At 35.7% G+C, this 26,059-nt stretch overlaps 1 protein-coding gene across 3 annotated transcripts in view; it reads right to left on the bottom strand.

The window, feature by feature from the left end:
* cngk (cyclic nucleotide-gated potassium channel) overlaps window positions 1-26,059 on the bottom strand; it is a 151,016-nt gene that overhangs the window by 100,166 nt on the left and 24,791 nt on the right. For all 3 annotated transcript variants that reach the window (XM_079847067.1, XM_079847068.1, XM_079847069.1), the window contains 8 exons: window positions 16,950-17,064; window positions 16,718-16,854; window positions 15,872-15,937; window positions 13,979-14,111; window positions 13,341-13,454; window positions 10,565-10,728; window positions 10,220-10,362; window positions 10,005-10,114 (listed from right to left, as the gene is read on the bottom strand). In XM_079847067.1, coding sequence (XP_079703193.1) covers window positions 10,005-10,114; window positions 10,220-10,362; window positions 10,565-10,728; window positions 13,341-13,454; window positions 13,979-14,111; window positions 15,872-15,937; window positions 16,718-16,854; window positions 16,950-17,064 — 982 coding nt within the window. The remainder of the gene's footprint in view (window positions 1-10,004; window positions 10,115-10,219; window positions 10,363-10,564; window positions 10,729-13,340; window positions 13,455-13,978; window positions 14,112-15,871; window positions 15,938-16,717; window positions 16,855-16,949; window positions 17,065-26,059) is intronic.

Here is a 26,059-nt window from a genome sequence, read left to right as displayed (position 1 = left end):
ACCAGGTGGCACCATTAACCCTTTAGATAGGCCTGTGCAAAAAAAAGCTTAGTTTCTGGCTTTTACATGGAGTTATATGGAGTATAATAGCATAATCAAGTGTGTGTGTGTGTGTGTGTGTGTGTGTGTGTGTGTGTGTGTGTGTGTGTGTGTGTGAACTCACCTTGATGCGTCTGAGAAAATCTAAATATGCACCTCAGCTCTCAGAACTACATGGAGTAAACAAAAACAAAGTACGTGTATTTATGCATCTGCTGCCTTTTGATGGTGAGAAATGCAGACTAAACAAAAACAAAGCAAGTGGATTTAAACGCGTGCATGCAAGCCTGCTGGTCATTTGATGGTGAGAAGAGCAGCAAGCAACATGAGAAAGGGCTTGACTTGTAGTGAAGTTTTAGAAATGATTATGCAGCCTGACCCCTCCAGCGAGCTGCAGGATGTATCGTCTTCTCCCTCTGACACCACAGACTCAGGAGAGTCAGATCCTGATTTGGATGTGGCACCCTCATCATCCTCTCTAGCTTCCACTGAAGGCGAGGAGGATTCGGAGGATCCTGGATCTGGGTGGACTGGGAGAAACGGCGAAGTGTGGTTTTCCACTAACGCGGAGACAACTCCCTTTCTTCAGCCTGCCAGAGGCGTGACTCCAGGGCCGACGCCTTCGCAAGGGTCCAGAACATGGATTCCGTGTTCAATCTGTTTTTTACGGAGGAGATGATTGACCTCATTGTCAGCATGACTTGTGTCAACACATACATGTTTGTACAGTCATACAAACATGTATGACTATGCCTTGTGATGGCATAGCGCGTCGGCCCTGGAGTCACGCCACTGGCAGGCTGAAGAAAGGGAGTTGTCTCCGCGTTAGTGGAAAACAACACTTCGCCGTTTCTCCCAATCCACCCAGATCCAGGATCCTCCGAGTCCTCCTCGCCTTTAGTGGAAGCTAGAGAGGATGATGAGGGTGCCACATCCAAATCAGGATCTGACTCTCCTGAGTCTGTGGTGTCAGAGGGAGAAGACGATACATCCTGCAGCTCGCTGGAAGGGTCAGGCTGCATAATCATTTCTAAAACTTCACTACAAGTCAAGCCCTTTCTCATGTTGCTTGCTGCTCTTCTCACCATCAAATGACCAGCAGGCTTGCATGCACGCGTTTAAATCCACTTGCTTTGTTTTTGTTTAGTCTGCATTTCTCACCATCAAAAGGCAGCAGATGCATAAATACACTTACTTTGTTTTTGTTTACTCCATGTAGTTCTGAGAGTTGAGGTGCATATTTTGATTTTCTCAGACGCATCAAGGTGAGTTCACACACACACACACACACACACACACACTTTATTATGCTATTATACTCCATATAAACTCCATATAACTCCATGTAAAAGCCAGAAACTAAGCTTTTTTTGGCACAGGCCTATCTAAAGGGTTAATGGTGCCACCTGGTTATCAACAGTAAAAATTACAAATTTTACCTCTTCCCAACAGGGAAAACCACCAACAATCAAAAATGCATGATTATATGGTGTCATGGCTTTGCAATCAAAAAATGTGGTTATAATGGAAGTCAATGGGGCAAAAACAGCCATGAACAGTAAATGAGGGAGAAAAAGTTAAAATCTGATGCTGCACAAAAACTAACAATGCATCAAAACCAATGTTGTTTCTAATCTTTGACATGTCCAAGACTGTGATAAAAGGTAAAAAAAAAATCCAGTCCACAATCACATTTTATATTGAAAATGAGTAATTTTGTGTTTTTTCCCCCCCAAATCAGTGACATCATTTACGAATTTGGCAATTAAAGAGTTAAAATCCTGAATTTTTTTTAAACATTTAATATTTTTGAGCAGGACTGAGGTTGATTAATAGATTAATGCAAAAAAAATGGAAAAAAATATTTATCTGATACATTTTTACAGCAGTTTAAAGTAGTGGCTGTTTTCAGCCACGAAACATAACGAAAGGATGTAAATTTAAACAATGCACAAGGGTTAAAAGTAGTTTAAAAGTAGACATTTCAGACGTCCTATAGATATATTTCTCAGGTATGTGAGGCAAGTAGCCTACATTATACGAGGAGTTTCGGTTCATTTATGAGGCGCGCTCCACTTCACGCGACGGCGCCTCTGTGTCCTGATTATATTGTCTGTTATAGCCTATTTGCTTCTTATTTAAAAAAATCCAGGCAATTGGTTTATGAAACATTGATTAAAATTAAGATACAATTTATACAAAACGAAATTCACATTAAAGAAAGGCTTTCTACAAAAAAACTAAAAAAAAATAAAGAATTGGTCAAAATCATGTCTGCCCACTGATATACCGTATCCGATATATTTGCATCTTATGATCTTACTCATGCTGTTATCCTTTCATATAATCAACATATGAAATAAAAAATACAATTATTTTATTTAAACATTAATATGCGACTAAATGCCTACTCAAATGTAATGTTGGAGCGGGATTTGAGTGAACGCGTCTTACCGGTGAGCATGTTGGGGGAGAGGTACGATTTTCGAACAAACATCGAATATTATTTTTGCTTATAATGCCAATCCTTAATATTTGGTGTTTTAAATGCCTGTTTGAGGTCTCTGTGAACGTTTTAAAGCAGTATTTTAGTGCCGCTTTCAGAGCGGTCACGTCCGTAACGAAGAACTGTCACGTCCGTAACATTGTTTTTTCCTCATAAATGCGAAAACGAAAAATAACATAAAATGAATATTTTATGTTCTGTGGAGAGCCAACCCTTCTTCATTCGGTGGGTACTATTACTTTTGGTTTTCGCAGTGTAATTCACAGCATTACTAAAAAATATTTTGGCAACAAAAAGTTAGAGATTTTTTTTGTCACGTCCACAACGCATGTGTATTTCCCTCATATTAAATATAAAACGCATGCGTAGACTGATATGTTTCTATTGTCTGGACTCCTTTATTAAGGGAGTATGGATATATAAACAGACGTTTACAATATATTGGTATTAAATGCATTTTCTGAGAATTTATATTTCAAGTTTTGACTGCAAATGTCACGTCCATAACGCTGGAATTGCCCAGTTTTCATTTTTGCAAATCATACATTATTACAAGGAAAAATATTAACCCTCTGAGGTCGGCAAACGCGCGGGCTCGTTTTGCTGGATTTTCTTCACATAGTAGCACAATACACTTAAATTACTCCGTCATTTGTGGTCACACAGAAAAAAGAAATATGAAAAAGGAATCTGTGAGATGTCTACTTTTATATGTGTCCACTTACAATCAAATCAAAATATGTGCTTTTGTAAAATAAAGAAAATAAACAGGGTGTGCTGTCTGCCTCTCCGTCGCGGTGAACTTTTTTTTCTTGAGCATGTCTATAAACTGAAACAAAACTCAGCGAATACTTGTCACACATTTATGAGCCATATATCTTTATAAACATTTAAGTGTGTACTTTTAAATCATCGGATTCAAACTGAAAACAAATATTCTCTGTTTAACCCTCTGGGGTCTAAGGTGTTTTTGGGGTCCTTGAGATGTTCTGACATGCCCTGACATTTGTGCTTTTTTCAGTTGCTTATAAACATATTAATGGCAAAAAAAAATTACACACTATTTAGCACAAACAGGGCTACCATAATATGTGAGCAACAAGAATGTACATGTCTGCATTTTTGAGAGAATAATGTTTATGCGTGGTTATTGAAAAAACTAAAAACTAAAGTTTCTGAAAAAAGACCACAAAACACATACTAAATATGTGCCAATAAGACTTTTGTCTAATGGATGTCATCGCCTAGTGTTTTTTCTTCAAAATGATGTGAAAATCATCCTGCCTAATCATTCACATAACACAATACATTGATTTGAATTTTGCAAAGCACTTTCTGTTTGGAAAGGCAATATTCGAGTGGGCGTCAACGATCATGCATATTTAGTGGTTCACACCTGAGGAGACAATGGGGCCCGCATACTTAATTAGCCATTCATTCAGGTGAGTCACTGAGCCACAAGAATGCAAGAAGAGCAACAGTTGGAAGCATCTCAATTCTTTTTTATTTTTCCACATATTGTGCTTGCAATTTGGCCTATAATATCCAAGGAAAACATGTCTAGTAATTGTGCAGTTAATTCTCATACTGTATTTTCAGTTTTGGAATATTTATCCTCTCCCCAAATTTGTCACTAATAAAACACAATAAAAATTATTTAAGGAAAAGGCTTATATTTACCTTTTAATAGTTTGTTTACATCTACCTTGTAAATATATTTTTTTTATTAAAAAGGTTACAATTACAACAACAATTCAAGTGTAATCTTTCTTTGTAAAAACTAAAGTATACATTTTATCATACATATTTCAAAGTTAAGGATTTGATTGATTATTTGATTACTTTATTTTTGACAAAACATACTATATTTAACATGAGCAAAAATTGGCAAACAAAAGCTTATTTGAGGTGGCAGATATTTTACAGTAAAAATGTATAATCTATCCAAAACTAATCAACGAAATGTTGTCTTTCATATGTCTGTAACATAGGTCTTTCATTTTTATTATAAGAAATATAAATGTTAATTTGCAGTTTAATACGTTGCTTATACAAATACATTTTATTTCAACATATTTCAGTCGATTTTTACTCAGTATAGCAATACAGTTTGCTAAAACCGACACATTCATTCACAAACAGAAACGCCTGACTGTAACGTTGTTTTTATGAAATATTAGGGCATATAAATTTTAATTTTCAGTTTAATACGTATAAATTTTGCTTATACAAATAGCCTACATTTTATTTCAACATATTTCTGTCGATTTTTACTCAACTCAGTATAGCAATACAGTTTGCTAAAACATCATCATTCATTCACACAGAGACGCAATTTAAATTTAAACTCTCTTTTTGCGAGCTGTGGTAAACAGCGCGCATCTCTGCGGCTGCCGTTCATTCATTCACAGAAACGCGATTAACTTGAGAAGGAAAAAAAACTAACTACAGTATTCGGATCCTCTCTCCTCGCAATACCCGCACTCTGAGGTAGATTTTCCATTATTATTATTCCTCACAGCGCTGCCAGATGGTGTAAACACGTAGGCTACAATGATATGATTAAACTTGTGTTTTCTCGAGCTGATATGGGGGCGTTCACAGGTTTGCTTGGATTGCCTCAGTAATTTGCGTTTGAATAGCGCGCGCTCTCCGTGGGCGGGTTCACATTACATTTGAATGAGCTCTAATTAGCTCGACTGGAATCGCTCTCTTTTAATACAGATTTCACAAGATGAGAATATTTGTTTTTTATATAAATTACCTCATTTAAAAGAAGAGAATTCAAGCTTCATGCCTGTGTGTCTGTATGCCTGTTTGACTGAGTATTCGCTGAGTTATTGTTCATTTTCGGACGCGTTTCAGAATGGTCTTCACTGACAGAGAGAAGGCAGAACTCGCATCACGTTTATTTTTCTTTATTTGGCAAAAAGCACAACACTTTGTTTTTATTATGAGTATACACAAAAATAATACACATCTAACAGAATCGATTGATGTATGAAACTTGCTTGTAATATCAAAGTCAACAGAGCAAAATTTATTTATTTTGAACTGAACTGAAAAAAAGCGAGCTGGTATCGCCGGCGATACCACCGACCCCAGGGGGTTAAGTAATTTGTATAAAACCAACAAGATGTCCAGCTTCTCAAACGGTTGCTCATTATTTTTAATCTGACCACGCCCACACGTGCAAAAGAGATTCACATGCAAATCTCCACATGGAACGCAAACACGCTCGTTACCTCAAAAACAAAGCACCAAACTTCATAAGTCTCTGCTTTTCATGGAGTTTGGAAGACACGCCGTGAGCTTACATTGGATTTACCTCAGAAGAAGAAGAACGCGATTTGAAGACAAGAAATTCTTAATTATATTAGTTGAATATTATTGTTGCATAAACTTCGCATTGCAGTTGAACTGTTGCTAGATATATGGTGAATATTATAATATTTAGACCCGTGTTTACTGTTAAATACTGTTTGTGGATATCTGCTCAAACGTAGATATGTATAATATGGTAACCATAATGTAACATATTTTGGAGCGCGCTCAGCGTTTGAATGTAACATATTTTGGAGCGCGCTGTGCGTTTGAATGTAACATATTTTGGAGCGTGCTCTGCGTTTGAATGTAACATATTTTGGAGCGCGCTCAGCGTTTGAATGTAACATATTTTGGAGCACGCTGTGCGTTTGAATGTAACATATTTTTGAGCGCGCTGTGCGTTTGAATTTTTCATATTATATCATTACGAATGGAAACATTTGAAGTAACATATAATAATCAAAAAAAAAATGTCTAGTAGTTGTTACTGAAGTGATCCGTTTGAAAGATTTATAGGCTGCAATAGGCTATTGTTAATATTATTATTATTATTTTAAGTAGCACTGCGCGTAGCCTATGCCTACAAGGCACAACAAACCTGGTGTTAATTATATATTGTTGGAAACATTTGTGTGTGTATTCTGTGAATTTTAAAAAGCAATTTTAACCAGAAAAAAACATTTTAACCGTACAGCCCTATAGTTTCTCTTGATATCAGTATGTTCACAGTTTTTTTTTTTTTACAGGGACAAGATGCTCCACTGAGGAGTCCTGCTGACTTCAACATTCACATGAGTCTCTGTACATGAACAAAGTAAAGTGAAAATCAAACACCTTGGAAATGAAAGGTATGTACAATGTTTTTAGGAATGGCAGAAAGGTCTCTGTCTTTGGATCATTGTTTTCAATAGTGTGCTTTTTTGTCATTTGTTGTGTATCTTTGGATTATGTTGTGTTGTAAATAAATCCAAACAATCAAAAAGCCATTATTTTTTAAATCTCCTCATTCTTTGTGCAAGGTTGCTCAGAATGACAGGGCCTGATAGCTCCTAATAGGGTCATTAGGAGAGGGTCTTTGTCTTTCTCAGGTGTGAAAAGCCATACATATTAATTATGTGTTTACGCCTCTTCGCATAAAGCTTTCTTACACAAAACACGTCTTACAAATTTTAAATCAATATATTGTTTTATCTGAATGAGCAGTCAGGATGATTTTCACATAGTTTTGGAGCAAATATTCTAGGCTACGTGATATAATTTTCAAAAGTCTTGTGAAGAAATAATCAGTATGGGTTTCATGGCCTTATTTCAGTGACAATTTCTTTTTGTATTTTCACAAACCACACATATATGGGATTAATATCCTGCAATGATTCACAACTGAAAATAAAGTTCTGAAAGGTTGAAACTAAGTGTTCGAAAACTCAAAATCTTACAAAAAAAAACGTTTTGCAAGATCGAAAAATAAGATTTGCAAGCTTGCAAAATGTAAAAAAATTAAAATATCTGCTTTCAGATGGAGCGGCATTCACTACAAAGAGCCGTAGTTCACTGACAAGCTGAGCCATATCGCATTAATATCGCGGACGTATCGCCTGCGATAATTAATGCGATATGGCTCAGCTTGTCAGTGAACTACGGCTCTTTGTAGTGAATGCCGCTCCATCTGAAAGTAGGTGATGGCGATTTACTACTAATCAAGGAACCGGCTTTACTGACAAGATGCGCCTAACAATGTCATGCGATATATCGCCCAGCCCTACTTCAGACCAACCCATTTTAGATTTGCGTCGGGCGCAAGAGTCATTTATCCCGCCGGTATAAAAGCAACAGCGCCCAAGACCCACCCACAAAGTTACTTGTGTTTTGCACTTGATACTTGTGTTTCAGATCGTTAACATAGGGCCCAATGATTGGAAGCACTTCTTCCCTGCTTTTATAGCAATCAGCCTGCTCTTATAATAAATAAAAAAAGAATAATAGTGTTTTAACCAGACTAGTACTTGTACTAGTACTAGCACGTGCCCCCTAAGATTTTTGAGCCCAGTGGGATTTGAATGCAGCTTATAAAGGACAATTTTTTTTTTTTTACATTTGATAATTAACCCTTTGAAGTGTACAATCACTCCGGTGTGATGAAAACGCTCAGTGCATCACAAGATTAACTGTTAAATTCAAATCTGCATTCGTGCTTTGGCTGGGGCTGAGTCAGAGATGAACGCGCTTAGCGCTCATCATATATCACATCTGTTCAGTGTTTTCAACCATACTTTTACTGACCAATCAAACTCCACGTACACTAGGTAATGGAGAACGTTAAGAATGCAGGACTTCAAAGAACAGCCTCTGATTCACAAAATGTGCAGTACAACAACGAGATAATGTGCAGTTTGCCTTGCGGTGTCAGTGCTTTAAATTTGTTTGTTTCTATAAGCTAGAAAATACTTAGAAGACTGAACTGATACAGGACTTATAGGCCTAATATTCTTAACCCTCTGGAGCAGGGGTCACCAACTGGCGGACTCCGGTCCGAATCCGGACCGCAAAATGCGTCCATACGGACCGCGAAGCCTTTTGACATAATGAAATAAATAAATGCCGCTATTTTCTAATAAAAACACATTTATATCAGGCACATCAAATTCAGCTCAGTAGAGCCGTTTGGGTCCAACAGCGCAACGGGTTGCTATGGTTGCTACTACAGTTACTATGCTCACTGTTGCTACGTTCAGACGCGCAGTCATGCGTGCAATGAAGAGAGCAGAGAGCGCGCAGACAGATGAAACTTTCAGCGAGTGAAAAACGCAGAGAGATAAAACTTTCAGTGAGTGAAAAACAATGGCATTTTCAAAAATTTGTAAAGTTGACGCTGAAAACCGAGTTTTCCGAGATAATTGGTGGAAAAATACGCATTTATTCTTCCTGCATCGAGCTGTAACTGTTACAAGGCCCGTGTGTCTCATTTGCTCCGAGTCTGTCGCGGTTGTCCAAAGTGGAAACATTAAATGTCATTACGAAGCTAAACATAGACACTTAGAAGAAACTTATCCTCAGCAGTCCGAGGTAAGGGCGCAGAAAATAAATGAGCTCAAAGCCCAGTATAAGCGATCTACACGGGTCGTCCTCTCTCACTCATTCGCCGCCCAACATCGAGCATATGAGTGTTCACTGAGAATACAGTGAATTTTAGACAATTTTATTTAAATTTCATAAGAGGTTATTTACATTTTTATGGACTGTACAAAATAAGAGATAAAGGGTTTCTTGCACTTTTTCATTTTTCCAACACTGGTGGCACTATTTTTTGCATGTGTTTCTGAATGATATTGCTGATTATCTTTACCAATGCAACTTGAAGCACAGAAGAGAGCAGTGTTCAACATTAGATACATTTAGTTAAGTAGAGAAGTTAAGTTGTTAATGTTGAAATTAATGTATGTTTAGTGCAAATTTAGAGATGAAGGCATTTTGCACAGTTTCCTTTATCATATTTTTGTCAGACATTGTTACTGGTTGAATTCAGATATTTTGTACCAAATCAACTTAAAGGACATAACTGAACAGCATTAAAAATAGATCAGTTTTGTGAAGGATTACTTATGGCTGCTTATACATATGAAAATACATGTTTATCCATAACATTATATTTTGTTATTTTGTTATTAACTCATAAATACAACAGAGTATTTATGAGTTTCTTTTACACTGATAAAAAAAAAAGCAAGCTGGTATCGCCGGCGATACCGCCGACCTCAGGGGGTTAATATTCTAGAATAGCGACAGTAAATAAGTTAATAATGTAAAATGTTCTCAGTAAATTATATTCTCGCTTCAATAATTCAAATGTAAAATCATATATGATGACATTTATTACAGTGTAAGCTAAAATAAAGTTTTATTATAAATAATTATAGTTATTTGGAGGTTAGTTTTTTCCACATGAAACAAACAGTATAGACTGTAGAACAGTCTAAAAATACAAGATAAAAATTGACTGTACTTTTTACTACATATGTGTACCTAAAATGTATGGTCATAAATTTGATGGAAACAAATGTTTCTAACTTTGAGTTTGATGCAATTCAGCAGAATGGCACATATATACAAAGACACATATATTAATGGTACTTACCAACACCTGTGATAGTCGTAGTTGTCCAATATGCTGCAACTATATAATGATCGAATTTGGACTGAGTAGGTTTAAGTCCAGCATTCCATGCCCATGATTCCTCATTACATCTTAAAAATAAATAAAAGGTTTGAATAAAACTGAATTTCTATAAAATAATTCTAAAACTATAGATTTTTTTCCCCTAGGCTAGCACTGTAATAAAACACACTTACATTTCTTCAGGGCATGCTGCCACGTACAATAAGCCAGAACAAAAATGCACATAGAAAATCAAGAGGAGGAGGCATTTTTCTATCCTTTGTTCATATACGTTTTTATAGATGTCTTTTTCATTTAGGCTGAAATGCTTATAAACCTGAAACCACAATACAATTGATATGATGAGTATCAGGATATCAACTCAACTACCTATTTGAACCCCAGTTAGTCCATACACTAGTTCTATAAAGATAAAGTCAACTTTAAGGCTCAGCAATTTTAATTTTTATAATTAGTATTACAACATATAACCCAAATTTGTTTTAAATAAATATTGTACATAAAACTATCTAAAATACCTTGTGAATCAGAATCAGATTGACTAGGCCTGAAATTCTCAAGTATTCTGTACCGCCAAAAGCAAAATATATAAATTCTATGGGTAAAACTGCAATGACATCATAATACATGTTCCAAGACCTTCGATACGCTTTAAATATTACTGCAAAATCTGTTACGAGTCCTGGAAAACAAGAAAGAAGGAGAAAGTTTTAGGCATCAAACAATAACATTGTAACTAATTAATATAGTAAATTTTATATTTTAGATTTCATTTTCCTATATAATAGTGATTTTAAAATTATAAAATGTATAAAATGGGGGAGGGAGGGGGGGTGTATTGTCATAAGTGTATCGTGATTGTTAAAACATTTTAGTACTTAAACTGAACTTTATTAGGTTTAGTGACAACATGTTACAATGTTTACACGGCACAATTTCTAGTAAGCTATGTTTTTTTATTATTGCTTGACACAAATTTCACGATTTCAATTCAATTAAATTCTTGTGATTTAATTTAATATTGACTCATTTGGATAAATATTAGGTACACAAGATAGGCATTAGTTTTTCTCAAGAAAAAAAAAAAATCTCACCTAATGCTGTAAACATAAAGAGAGCCTTATCAGCTGGTGGTATTATTTAAGGTTAAAAATAACTCAAATTAAATATAATGCGTTTTTTATTATAATAACAACTTTATTTAATGATATAAGTAAAAATACAGTAACTTTGTTTTGATAAGCCTTTCTCTGCAAGCATGTCAAAAAATAAGCCGGCACAGTGATCAACTCGGAAACTTAAAAATGGCGCTTCATGACAAAAAGTTTGCTGACCCCTGATTTATCCTAAAACATTGGTTTTGGAGATTTTCATGTTTATTTACACGGTTTTGAATTCCCTACGGTTCACTTTCTGCTACTATGACAGTTTAAAGTGATGTAAAAACAGTTTTGGAATTGATTAAACGTGTGACGTTAATGCCGTAAATCAGAGCTGTTTGGCTAGTGGACACGTACAATACGATTAGTGCAATTTAAACCAAAGACATTTGAAAATCAAACTTTTCATTAACCTGTTAAGCTTCACCAGTGCGTGGGCACACTGAAGCGTTTTTTTATTTATATAGTTCAAAGTTACAATCAGATTTAATGTTATACCTTGACAAACTATACATCATTAAAAAGATATAATACTCAAGTTTCAGTATTTGACCACTATTGTATTCTGAGAAACTTATAGTGACAGTTATGTCTTAATTTGTGTCAGGAGTTATGAAATGAAAAAATGAGTCGATACCTTTAATATGAATTATGCGCGTCAGCCGCTCCCATTCATAAAAAACTCCCGTGCTGTCGTCATGACAGCGATACACAAAACAACGTCCCTCAGGGCTTTTAGCTCAAAAATGTGCAAACTTGGAGAAATATTGATATATTCTCATAGATTCACGTCATATTTCTAAAGACAGGAATAATATTTATTGAATTTATACCCAAATGTGTCGATGTAATCATTGTGAGCGCTTTTACTGAGATGTGCAGTGTTTTCAATTCATACCAATAGCCTGAGGGCGCTATATGCACAAAAAATAATCCATATATGGGACATGAAGAAGAGCCATGATCATGTGACATTCCAGGACGTCACTGATACACACAAAGCTAACAAGAGATCCTGCTGTAATATGCAGATAAAAGATGTTTTGAAGACAATAAACATGTTTGCTATGATATTTGATTTGCCTGTGTTCTTCAAGCCATGCCAGGTATTTCATAATAATAGATTATATTTATAATGTAATGCTAATCGATATAGACTTTATCATCGTGCATAAAACTATAAATAATGTTTTCTGTCTGATTTTTTTTTTATCTGAAGCCAAATTAGATCAGAGAAGATTATTTAAAACACTCGATTGCGTTATGAAGTAAGTTTGGAGCACAAACATGGTTTTAATCTCATAAATGGTCGTGTATTGATGGTGTGCTAAGCTAACATGCTAGCTAGCCCAGGTGCACCTGCCACCAGGGGTTATTCTTTTATGAATTTTGTTCTAAATAAGAATGCTTACTGATATGTTTTAGTGCATTTGACCACTATTTAGTGCACTTCAAATGTGAAGTGAGAACTTTGATAAAAGAAATTAGGGATTGAAACCCTATGAATAGGCTGTGAATAGCCAGTCGTTAGTAACTATAATGCAGACAAAAGAAATGCATATTTCGAGCCATAACCAGTCTGGAGAGGTGTGAATGTGTGCAGGGGGAGACTGAGACTGAATGGGGCTCGTTTGCACCACAAAACAATAGAGACAAAAGTCTGAATGGATGCTTAGAAGACGACTAAACATCAGTAGCATTTTTAGAGTAGCCTAATCAAAATAAAGTCATGACATGATCTTGAAAAACATTTAACTAAATACAGAGTTTTAGACTTATTATCTTCATATTTTAAATATAACATGGTCAGACATGTGGCTTTAGCTGTAGTGCATTTCTAGATTGCTCCAGTGCCAACTTCAATTTTATTTTCATTAATATGTTTCATAAAAAAAAAATTCTAATAACTTTACAAAACTTTGAAGCTATTTAAAAAAAAAAAATCATTATGACAATAATTAATTCTACATTTACAATAAACTACCAGGTGTCAGCTTTCAAATGAGATCATACTTGGGGTTGCAGCTTAACAGGTTAAAAAAAGTGTTATTAAACTGATTTTTGAATAAACATTTTACAAAGATATTTTAATTGAGCTTTCATTACAAAAATGAACATGTACATTAAACATTACCATCTTCTGTAAACAGGCCAGTGCGAAGATTCACCAGTATGTCAAATGCAGCAACAATGTTAATTATGCCATCAACTGTAAAGTAATTGGCAACCGAGCCTTCACTGAAAAACACTAAAATTGACATTGATATTAGACAAAACATTGCAAACCTTAAAGCTGCAGTCCGTAACTTTTGACGCTTTAGCGGTTAATGAACAAACTGCAAGCGTCTTGTGGAAGAGCATTGTAGCCGGAGCTACTTCTCTCTGTTTATGTCTATGACGTTGTCACGCATGTACTGGATACTCCGCAGTGGTACGACTCGACCGGTCTAATATAGTCTGAGTATAAACACTTATTATAGGTGTACCGTAGTGATTCAGGACAAGACAAAAACACGCTTTGGAAAATGGATTCATGATTTACTTGCTTATTATATAGATTTTGTCAATTTTGAAGACAAAAAAAAAGTTACGGACTGCAGCTACAGAAAGCCCAAGCACAGTTATTAAATGACGACAGTATTTTTTTAAATATGTTCAAGGTTGTACTACATTTCTATAATTTTGTTTTTATAAATAAGGTTTTGTTTAATTTTTCAAAGTGAAATATAATGATGTAAACCTCTCAATGCTCTAAATCAAACAGAAACGTACCCTTTAGGTCTGCATTGCTGGTGAAAAAAAAAAACCATGTCTTCAGGAAAACTGAAACAATGATGCACCAGAAATAAAACAACTTCCAGACCTTTACAAAAGCATTGTCAGGGTGGAAAGTTGTCTTCCAAAACTAGAGAAATGGATATGGCAAGTAAATATTAAATGGCATAACAATTCAAATACATAAAAATTGTATATATACACATATATATATATAGTGTGTGTGTATTTATATATTCTGTGTATATATATATATATATATATATATATATATACATGCATACATATACATATATATATATATATATATATATATATATATACACACACACACATACACACATATATATGGGCCATTCTACAGAATTGGTGCAAACTGCTGTCCGACAACCAAAAAAAAACACATTTAAAAAGCATTTAAGTATTCAAATTTTAGATGTTTACTAAGATCCTTCTGTTATCTATTGAATCCCACAATAATATTTAAAATATAAGTAAGCTTAATATATATATAAAATCATCATGTATTGGGTACTTTCAATTGGGAGGTGGCTGACCCGAACCCTAACCCCTAAATTTCAACTTGTGAAAATTATATTGAAATGTTTTTTTTGTTTTTTTTTCATTGTTGTTTTTAAAAATATCTTTTTGATTTCTTTTAAAAAGCAAAGTTTAAAAAAATATATATTTTATTTTTTGTTTTAGTCCATTGGCTGAGACTGATTTTAACCACACCCCTGCATTTTTGATCAGGAAATATTCCTGTGTGCCTCTCTCTCATAGCCTCTTATTCATTATAGATAGGCACCATCATTTTGAGGGAAATGTGTTCAAAAGTCTGAAAATCTGTGTTTAACTTTAAGGGACGTCACTACCAAACACCTTTTTTTGCAATTAAGCAAACTTTTTTGGGTGTTATTCCATAAAATTAGTTTTTATGTGTGTCCAACTGTTCAGAACTGTGCAAGGTAACCATGTGTTGGCTATCATCTTTGAACTAGGCTCAAAAGTATATTAAATTGTCACTACTGAAACAGTCATGACCAAAACATGGCATAATTGTTTTGGTAGTGACACAAGGGAACACCATAATAATTTATTTGGGGGAAATAATCAACATTTTAGCAGTTATACAAATCATTAGTATCTTGGTATGTTTTAGTAGTGTTTTAGTATGTGAGTTAAAATTCTGTAATGTGGTCGCTACCAAAACATTACTGTCAATACCGAAAATGTGCCGTCACGACCGAAACATGCATGTTTTGTCTAAAATAAAGTATACTGAATTATCAACTAAGATGTTATTATAGTGTTTGGTTCAATGTATATTCAAACTAATGAATCCTTAACTTTGAAATCAGTATGATAATTAATTATCATTAATTCCTGTTATAAAGAAAGATTGGGTTAAAAATACAACAAATCTTATAAATTACTTGAAATATTGTTAAAATTTCAATTGTTATTGATTTACCTGAGAAAACTTTTTGTTTAAATAGCAAAAAAATATATTTACAAGGATGATGTAAACAAAATATTAATAGGTCAATATAAGGCTTCTTATTAAATGATTTATTATTGTGTTTCGGTAGTGACAAATGTGGGGAGAGGAAAAATATTCCAAAACTTTCTGAAAATACAATATGATAACTGCACAATTACTAGAAATGTGTACCTTGGATATTACACAATTTGCATACATACAAAATTTGTGGAAATTTTTTTTCCAAGATGTTTCCAACTCTGACTTTGAACCAATTCTGTAAAATGGCGCATGCACACACACACACACACACACACACACACACACATATATTATTCAAAAACAGACATTTATGTTAGATGCGATTCATCAATTTGACAGCTCTAATATAAATCCACCAAACTCACATGAACTTCAGGAGCCTGGTTTGAAACATATTCCAAGAATGTACCAAAAATCTTCTGATCCCTTGTCTATAACAAAAGTGTTGCAGTCATTTAGGACATCTGTACAAATATTGTGACAATACCCTAACAGGTTTTCAAAGGGTTTTTACCCTAAAACAAAACTTGGATCCATTTCAAAAATAGTCAATGACAATGTTTGTATGCACATTCATTATGCGATTATAATGAGATTTAGGCAATATTGGGATTGCATTTCATCTTATGTACACAATACCTCAATCAAATTGATGCTATTAAGCTCATAATCGTAGTAAAAATATGTGGCGTATGCAGATTTTAATCACACTAAACATGCATGTAAGCATTTAAACACATCGCACCTACTCCACTCTGATCAAAGTGTGCATGTGCTACTGACGTACACGGATGTTGTCATGAGCAGATTCGTAAAGATAGCGGTGAAGCAGGCAAGAGTTCATGTTGACAATGTTCACGACATTAATATAATGCAGTATACTGATGGATGAAAACATTGGGGAAAAAAATTAATTTAAGGAGTGTCACTGGTAAAAAATCCAAGTCCATAGAAATGTGTTTTGCATTTGATGAAGTAGATTAAAACAGTGGCCAGTAACACACCTACTGTATGTGAATTAATTATGTGGTAAATAGCGGTAAAAATAACCACAATTCTTAGCAAATAATTAAGAATAATGAAAATTGCATGTAAACTGGAGTGAAGAGGTTTGCTTGCGTCATGTAAATAACTTACGGTGATTAAGTCCAACTAGTGCACCAATAATGTGATTATTATCATATGTAAAACCTAGTCTTTCAGTCACTAACCTGAAGTTTAATGCCCATGTCCTTTTCAAATGCAACATTTTGTGGGATGGAGGCAACTCCATATGCACATGCTTCTCGTAAGGGATGCTTGAAGTTTTGAAGAAGTGTCTTGGCAGCTGTGGCAATCTTAACACCAGCTTTAGAAAAAGATATGATCAGTGTCCCGAAATTGAGAATTCTTGTAGTAAAAACAAATCATCATAAATCCCAAAGCATTCCAAAAAGTTATTACCTTCAGGGTACTCGGCAAAGAGTGAAAGCAAATCCTTGCGTTTCAAAACAGTAATTTCACACAATGCTGCTGTACGGATTGTAACATTTCTAGGGATTTTGTACAGTAAATGGAACTGGAAAAAAAAAAGTTAAAAAAAATATACAATTGAATTGGGTTTTTAAAAAACAACATACACGAGAAAGTGTTCACCTCTAAACAAAAAGAGATTATTATTGTTCAAATTATATACAGGGTTGCTGCACACTAAAATTTAAGGCTCTTTAAGACCTTTTTAAGACCTGAAGAAATAAAAATTAATACCTTACATTAGGTATTACATCGTCGCAATATTGACAAAAATATATCTCGTTATTTTCAAAGTTGTGTTGATAATAATTAGATGATATTTTACTGATTGTGTTTTTGTACTGGTACCCTAGCTGGTTTAGGCCTGTTGTTGACAGCAGACTCACGAAGATATTGATATTATATATTCTATGCAGTGGTCAGTTCACAGCAGTGACAGAAATGAACATTTTTATGAAGGGGCAATATTTGTCAACTTAAATTGATTTCCAGGGGAATTTTCACCTATATATGGACATATTTTCTAAACAACAAAAAATCCACTTGTCCCAGATAAGCGTTAATGTTGAGCCCATACAGTATGGTGGAGCCCTGTGTTCATTCATGATTTGTTTCGTGCTGTAAAGCGGAACAGGTGGTCTGTTAACGTGCCGTTTGCTTGAACTGAGGTTCAATAAATAACGGAGTCACACAACAGAGCGCCAAAAAAGATTGCGACAGCTCGAGAGACGTTTATGGTCTCACTCCAGTCTAATTAGCCCATTTCCAATTATTATTGTGAAGTTTACCGTGCTTGCAACTTCACCACTCACCAAACCCCCCAAAGCCCCCTCCCCTCATGCCCGGAAACAAACTCATCGGATCCACACGATTCACATAAATTACATATTTTGATTCAAAACGGCGAATTTCGCTGAAAAGCGACTAGTTTGCAGGCATGAATAACCCAGTACCACTGTTACCAGTCAAATTACATCATTAAATCAAAATCCATCTTTGCAGTGCAGAGGTGACACAATAGCGGCATTAATATATTTACACTCCATTTACAATTGCATAAATAATGCTATGAGATTATTTTTTATTCAATATTTAAATATGAAATTATTTCTAATTTTAACGTTTTAATTAAAGGGTACTTTAAATATGAAACTAAAACCACCAGTAGGTGGTGGCAAGTCAAATCGTAAATGATTCGTTGAAAACACGGATTTCAGTCAAAAAAATTAGGGATGCACCGAATATTCGGCCACCGAATGGAAAGACTTTTATCACCGAAACAATACGGCCGAAATGTTGTGATGACGCAAACAGAAACCGCGACCTGCACGTGCTTGTCTGAAGCAACATGTCTGCGGTGTGGACGTATTTCAGTATATCTGAGAAAGACCCACGGACAGCGATTAGCAAAACATGTAATGCCGAAATTTCAAGAGGGGGTGCATCTGCAAAGACTTTCTCCACGTCGGATTTAATTTATCACCTGAAATCCAAGCCATCCGATCGCTACGCTGAATATGAGAGGAACGCGGCACAGAAAAGGAAAACGCCTCCGAGCACACCCGTGGCGGACGTTTTTGAAAAGGCAACGAAGTTTCCCAGTGATGGTGTCAAGCAGGGTTCCAGACTGCGACCATTTTTTGAGAATGTGCGAGTTAAAATTTGATGTGGTCGCATTTGTGCGAGTGCATGGTCATGTACTACTCAGTTAAATTCACGCATGAATTTTCCTGCATTGAACTTGTTTTAGCGCCCGCCAAAGATCGGTGACTAATGTAGATAAACTCCTGCTGTGACAGGGCGCATGTTTAACTCATAGGTTTAACTGAAAGAACGAGCAGAGAGAGAGAGAGCCCCGGTCGCGCGCGCGCGCACTCTCTCTCTCTCTCTTCGGAGACAGGCGAAAGTCTAAACAAGACTTCACCGTCTCCAAACCATAGACTGTAAAATATAAGCTCCAAACTAAGCGCTGTCTTGCTCTCTCTCCCGCACGCATATTAATCAAAATAAATCGACACGGTGGTAAAAGGTCGGAAGAGTTTCCGTGGAGCATTCGGAGATTTTTTTTTTCCCTGAATTACAGCTGGGTGTGAATTGTGCTAAATAAGTTGCCTTATCTTCTCTGAAAAGCGTTCTGGACATTCAGCTGACATAAAACAACACTTTAATTAAACGAAAAAACTATCCAGTGATGAAATGTTTTCTGTGTTGACACAAATCTTGGATGTCCATGTCCTAACTGCTGGGATAATCACACAACGCGCACGACACGTCCAATTCGCGAACTAATGACTCATTTGAACCGATTCATTTTAATGAATGGTTAAAACAACTGATCTTTCCAACACTGAACTCAGGAGACGTCTGAATCGGTGTATAACTAATCAGTAACACTTTACAATAAGGTTCTATTTATTACATAAATTATATAAAAAGTACAGTTTGCTTACTCAAGCTTAAGCTTTAAAATAAATAAAACCACTTGTTTTTTTTGAAAAGCATATGACTACATTTTTTCACACAGTGCTATCAAGAATCGATAAGAGAATCGTTAAAGAATCGGATCGATAATCAGAATCGTCAGTTGCATTATTATTGATAAAATCTTATCAATTCCCATCCCTATGTGAAGACAGTAAAATTATAATCAAACATTAAAGAACATATATGTTTTTTTATTAGTTTTTTTTTTAGAGTTAAAAGATTAAAAAAAATGTGCTAACATGAGGTCTTGTGTCACTGTCAGTCTTATTACATCAGTGCAAAACTAGGGTATGCAGATTAAGACCACTATTCATCAGCATGCACTGATTAATCCCATGGCATGTAGCAAAAAAAAAAAAAAAAGGTGCGACCAAATCATATGCTGGTGCGACCAACTGAGAAAGTTGGTAGCACCGGTGCAACCAGTGGAAAAGTTAGTCTGGAGCCCTGTCAAGGCAAAGGGCATTACACACTTAGACAGCACTTTAGACACAGTTGCTCCTTTGCGCTTAAAGAAGATTAAAGAAAATAATCCAACGCCGTGGTACAACGAGCACACTCAGGCCCTTAAGAGAGCAGCCAGAAAAATGGAACGAAACTGGAAGAAAACAAAACTAGAGGTATTTCGCATTTCATGGAAAGAGAGCTCGATTGCATACAGAGAGGCTTTAAAAGCTGCTAGATCTGCTTATTTTTCAACCCTATTAGAAGAAAATAAACATAATCCTAGGTATTTATTTGAAACAGTGGCTAAACTAACGAAAAAGAAAGCTTCAAACACAGAAGTTTCCAAGCAGCACAGCAGTAATGACTTTATGAACTTCTTCACTTATAAGATTGATAATATCAGGGAGAAAATTATAACTATGCAACCGTCTACTACAGTATCGCATCAGGCAGTGCATTGTAGTCTCCCTGAGGAAAAATTTGATTCATTCGTTGCTATAGGAGAGGAAGAATTTACTAAACTCGTTAAATCATCTAAATCGACAACATGTCTGTTAGACCCTATACCGACTAAGCTACTGAAAGAGATGCTTCCAGAGGTCATAGATCCTCTTCTTAATATCATTAATTCGTCTTTGTCTCTAGGATACGTACCAAAAAACTTTAAAGGTCCCGTTCTTCGTGATCCCATGTTTCAAACTTTAGTTAGTGTGTAATGTTGCTGTTAGAGCATAAATAATATCTGTAAAATTATAAAGCTCAAAGTTCAATGCCAAGCGAGTAGGCTTGGCACGATAGTCGGTGTTACCGGTGTTACACGGTGTTCAGTCGCAACACCGGTTTCATCACTTGCCTACCGCAGCACCGCAAAAAAAAATTTTTTAAACAATTACGCAGTATCCGTATTTTCTGTCACCAGTTGACTAGCGTTGTATTATCACGCTCAACCATTCAAGCATGACAAAACAAGAGACCGCGCTGCCTATTACACGCACAGTGCGCGCGCACACACACACACGGAAAAGACGCGTCAGTATAATAATAACGAACCCATCATTCAAACACTGTGGTTGAATCTGAGATCGCGCCCTATACCCTCAAAAAGGGCGTTATTGTTCTCAACATGATCTCGTCAAGCAGTGAAAAATAGAGGACACTGACAACGCGCTGAAAAGACAGGACCGAGCAGGTAATATTTAATATGAAACAAAGTCTCAACTTTCAAATTTGATCAGTCAAACAAAAATAAAATATGCCTACCGTTTTTTGGCTCTTTAATGTGTCGTGACAGATTGCCTCAGTTAAAGCCAAGTTCAAATCCACCGAAGTCAATAACTCTTTTGACTGATTTGTCGCACAAAAATGGTGGAATTTGATTGGTCAGATCGCATGTCAATCAAACTCAATACGAATGATGAATTGACGCCATGTAAAAAAAAAAAAAAAAACATCACTCTAACCCCCACGGTGAAACCGGTAATACCGGTGTTGTCACAAGTCGATTAACCGGTGGGAGAATATTATCACCGTCACATCTCTACAAGCGAGATATTTTATTTAACAGAAGTCGACTACAGTGTACGGCTCGTTTGGACTACACCCCTCTACTTCCTTCTTTAGTGATGTCACTAGAACCGTTTTTTGACTAACCTCCGCCCACAGCATTGCTCCCTCAACTCTACTGGCTACTTGCGCACTTCTTATAACTTAGCCTACTGTGTTTACTCAGCTCTTACGGTGATTTTCTGAAGTAAAACTGACGCTTCATCTTTTGTGTGATGTACAATAAACTTTATTAAACTCATCAGTACATGTTTGATCATCATTCGGACCTGGTCCGAAACAGCAGACTTGTAGGCTATTAATAAATAATGGATACATACAAGCAGATGACAAATACGTTATAATAACCATAATTAAACTACTAAACTATACCTGTTTCATCTCTATACAGCACTCTGACTCTGTAGGCATTATTGTCCGACTCGAAATGAACGCCGTTACTGAGAGTTTCTGATATTATCATCATTCCGTGAGATGAATTTGTCCTGAGAGACTGAGCGCGAGCTCGTGAGGCTCCGCCCCCTGGGTCGTCCAGCAGTAGCTCATTTGCATTTAAAGGGCACACACTAAAACAGCTCGTTTTTCTGAGCCCCAAAAAATGTCAATTTAAACATGCTGTAAAAAATGATCTGTTGGGTATTTTGAGCTGAAACTTCACATACACACTCTGGGGACATCAGAGACTTATTTTACATCTTGTGAAAAGGGGCATAATACGGGACCTTTAAGCTGGCTATGATTAAACCGCTTGTTAAAAAAACGCAACTTGATCCTTCAGAATTAGTCAATTACAGGCCGATCTCGAATCTACCTTTTCTGTCAAAGATACTAGAAAAGGCAGTATCTTCACAACTGTGTTCCTTTCTAGAAAGAAATGATATCTGCGAGGATTTTCAGTCCGGATTTAGACCATACCATAGTAATGAGACTGCACTCGTTAGAGTCACAAATGATTTGCTCTTATCATCAGATCGTGGTTGTATCTCGCTATTAGTGTTACTCGATCTTAGTGCTGCGTTTGACACCATCGACCACAACATTCTTTTAAATAGACTAGAAAACTATGTTGGCATTAGTGGAATTGCACTAGCATGGTTTAAATCATACTTATCTGACCGTTATCAGTTTGTAGCAGTAAATGAAGAGATGTCTCATCGATCACAAGTTCAGTATGGCGTACCACAAGACTCAGTTCTAGGACCGCTGCTGTTCACTCTGTACATGCTACCATTAGGAGATATCATTAGGAAACATGGAATTAGCTTCCACTGTTATGCCGACGATACTCAGCTCTATATTTCTTCAAAACCTAACGAAACTTACCAATTCACTAAATTAACAGAATGCATAGCTGATATAAAAAATTGGATGACTCGTAATTTCCTACTTCTAAATTCTGAAAAAACAGAGATTCTAATTATTGGACAAAAAACGTCCTCACGTAATAACCTAGAATACTGTCTAACACTTGATGGCTGCTCTGTTAAGTCTTCGTCGTCAGTTAGGAACCTGGGTGTGCTCTTTGATACCAATCTTTCATTTGAAAGTCACGTGTCTAGTATCTGTAAAACCGCATTTTTCCATCTTAAAAATATATCTAAATTACGTCATATGCTCTCATTGACAAATGCGGAACAATTAGTTCATGCTTTCATGACATCAAGGCTAGATTATTGTAATGCTCTACTGGGTGTTTGCCCTGCACGCTTAATAAACAAACTACAGCTAGTTCAAAACGCAGCAGCTCGAGTTCTTACTAGAACCAGGAAGTATGACCATATTAGCCCAGTTCTGTCAAAACTGCACTGGCTCCCTATTAAACATCGCATCAATTTTAAAATATTGCTGATCACTTACAAAGCACTAAATGGTTTAGCTCCGCAGTACTTGAGCGAGCTCTTAACGCATTATACTCCTTCACGTCTATTGCGATCTCAAAATTCCGGCCAGTTGATAATACCTAGAATATCAAAATCGACTGCAGGCGGTAGATCCTTCTCCTATTTAGCACCAAAACTTTGGAACAGTCTTCCTAACATTGTCCGGGAAGCAGACACACTCTGTCAGTTCAAATCTAGATTAAAGACACATCTCTTTGACCTAGCATTCACATAATACATTATAGACTTCTATAATTCAATATTAGGCTGCATAGATTAGGTCAGCTGGAACCGGGAACACTTCCCATAAATCCTGATGTACTTGTTACATCATGAGAAGAATGGCATCTACGCTAATTTTAGAGTCTGTGTTTATCCCGAGGTTTTCCCGCAGCCTGCCGGATCCAGGCCGTATCCAGATCTGACGAAGGCCCTTCGCCTGGACCCGATGACAACGCAGTGCTGAAGTGCCAACTAGTCTCTCCCTATGGAGGATCCCTTTCCCACTCTACAGATAAAGCGTCGTCGGGAAAACTCAATTTGCGTATCTACCCCAAATTGATAAAATAAAATAAAATTCTGAATTAAAACTATAAGGAAACACCAGTAATTTGTTTAGGCTTGGTTTGTAGGGAATTCCAAACCTGCACACATATATTCAAACGCACATAACTATTGAACCCGTTCTTAATGCGCATCTGAACGCCATCAGCATTTCTCACAGGATCGCGTTTAAAGTTTGTGTAGAGAGAATGGTGTCGTCTTGGCGGCCCCTAATTTAATAACAAATGATCGTTGCGATGGAAGCGAATCAATCAAAACTAACTTTAGCTGGAAAATAACTTTATTAAAGAACCGCTATAAAGCCAAAACAATCTTACGTTAAATTATACATTTATCTCTGTAAAGCTGCTTTGAGACAATCTACATTGTTAAAAGCGCTATATAAATGAAGATGACTTGACTTGACTTGACTACACAAAAGATGTGGGATTTCGTAGGCTGATCGAGCACATAATTGAGCCCCGTTATGTCATGCCGAGCAGACAACATTTCTCAGAGGTGTGTTTACCTTAGCTGTTTAATGTTGTTGCAACTCACGTCCATGAGCACATAGTAATATATAGCATATAGTTCACTTGTTCTGAATGCACTTTCTTGTAGTAGTCCAACAGAGAAAAATTTGAAATGCACTTGACCTAAATTTACATTACATTTACTTTTAAAACCTTTCTGCAGGCCAGTAGGCCTGTACATTATTATTTAATGTACACATGAGTGGGGTCAAGTTAAACATTTTAGTTTGAATTTTATTTTATTCTGTGCATTGTTGCAATGTGCTAAATAAATATTTGCATAATTTGTAATTGATTTATTCTTTGAAACTTTAATATTAAGTTATGCAATGCCTTGATTTTAGTAAAGTTAGTACACAGTCATAGCCATAAATGCAATGGTACTAATAATTGGCATAATTTCTTTCGGTGTTTCGGTTTTCGGCCTTGGTTTCCTCTTTTTCGGTTTTTGGTTTCGGCCAAGAATTTTCATTTCGGTGTATCCCTAAAAAAAAATCATCGCTGTCTGTTGCATGGAGACTCTGCTACGGTTTCATTTTGAAATTCTCATCGGCGAAATATTCTATATTTAACTGTTTAAATATATCACATTTGCAATTGTGCACGGGAAAACGGCACTCTTGCTCATGTAATATTCTAATATTTATATATATATATATATATAAAACAAAAACTAATTTGGGGACCTATAACTGCACACATCACGCAGTGATGAAAATGCGATGAAAAAGTTAAAGCAAATGCGACGTCAGCTCGCAGTGCCTCGTACATCGCTAAAACAATGATTACAATACAGGGGTGATAGTAGAAAAAAATCCTGAGCCTGAACTTTTTTCCCTGGGAGATAAGCGGGCCCCTAAGCCAAGATATATGCCCTGATCAACATAATTGTCAAGCGTGATCCAGGGGTGTGCTCCCCTAGGAGAACATTTTGATAAATAGTCCCTTAAATGATAGATTCTGGTGACTTTTGTGGATATAAATGGACATCATTCAGACATGAGATGAACAAACCCAATACAAGCCTATATTACAGTAGCAGGTTTCAGTAAGTCAAATTTAAGACCTTTTTAAGACATTTTAAGACCATAAAGATTGAAATTGAAAAAATATTCAAATCAAAGAATTCATTTTATTTCAATGAATTCAGTAATTGAAAAAGCATTAATTTAATTTACAGATAAAGCAATCACATTAGTAACCTTCCACACCCAACAACGTGTGAACAGAATCAGATATAATTTTTTTTATAGAAAATTGTACTTTGCATATTATACTGTAAAAAACACATAATTTGATGATGAATTTTTGATTTTTTTGATTTTAGTTGATTATAACTAGAGATGAAATGGCATGAACATTTCATTTCATGATTATAGTGACAAAAATGATCACGGTTATCACAGAATCCTGTTCAAAAAGTACTAATACTACACAATGAAATCAATTCACCAAGTTTTATGTCAAAAACCAGCAAATAACAAATAAAATAAGCATCAATATGCACTTTTTGTTTACATAAACATTAAAATAATAACCTTTAAAAATGATAGCCAGATTTTAAGTGTCTTGCAACATGTTATATACAAAC

Source organism: Squalius cephalus, assembly GCF_949319135.1.
Source record: "Squalius cephalus genome assembly, chromosome: 17".
NCBI classification, from domain to species: Eukaryota; Metazoa; Chordata; class Actinopteri; order Cypriniformes; family Leuciscidae; genus Squalius; species Squalius cephalus.
This window is presented reverse-complemented; position numbering and strand designations above follow the sequence as displayed.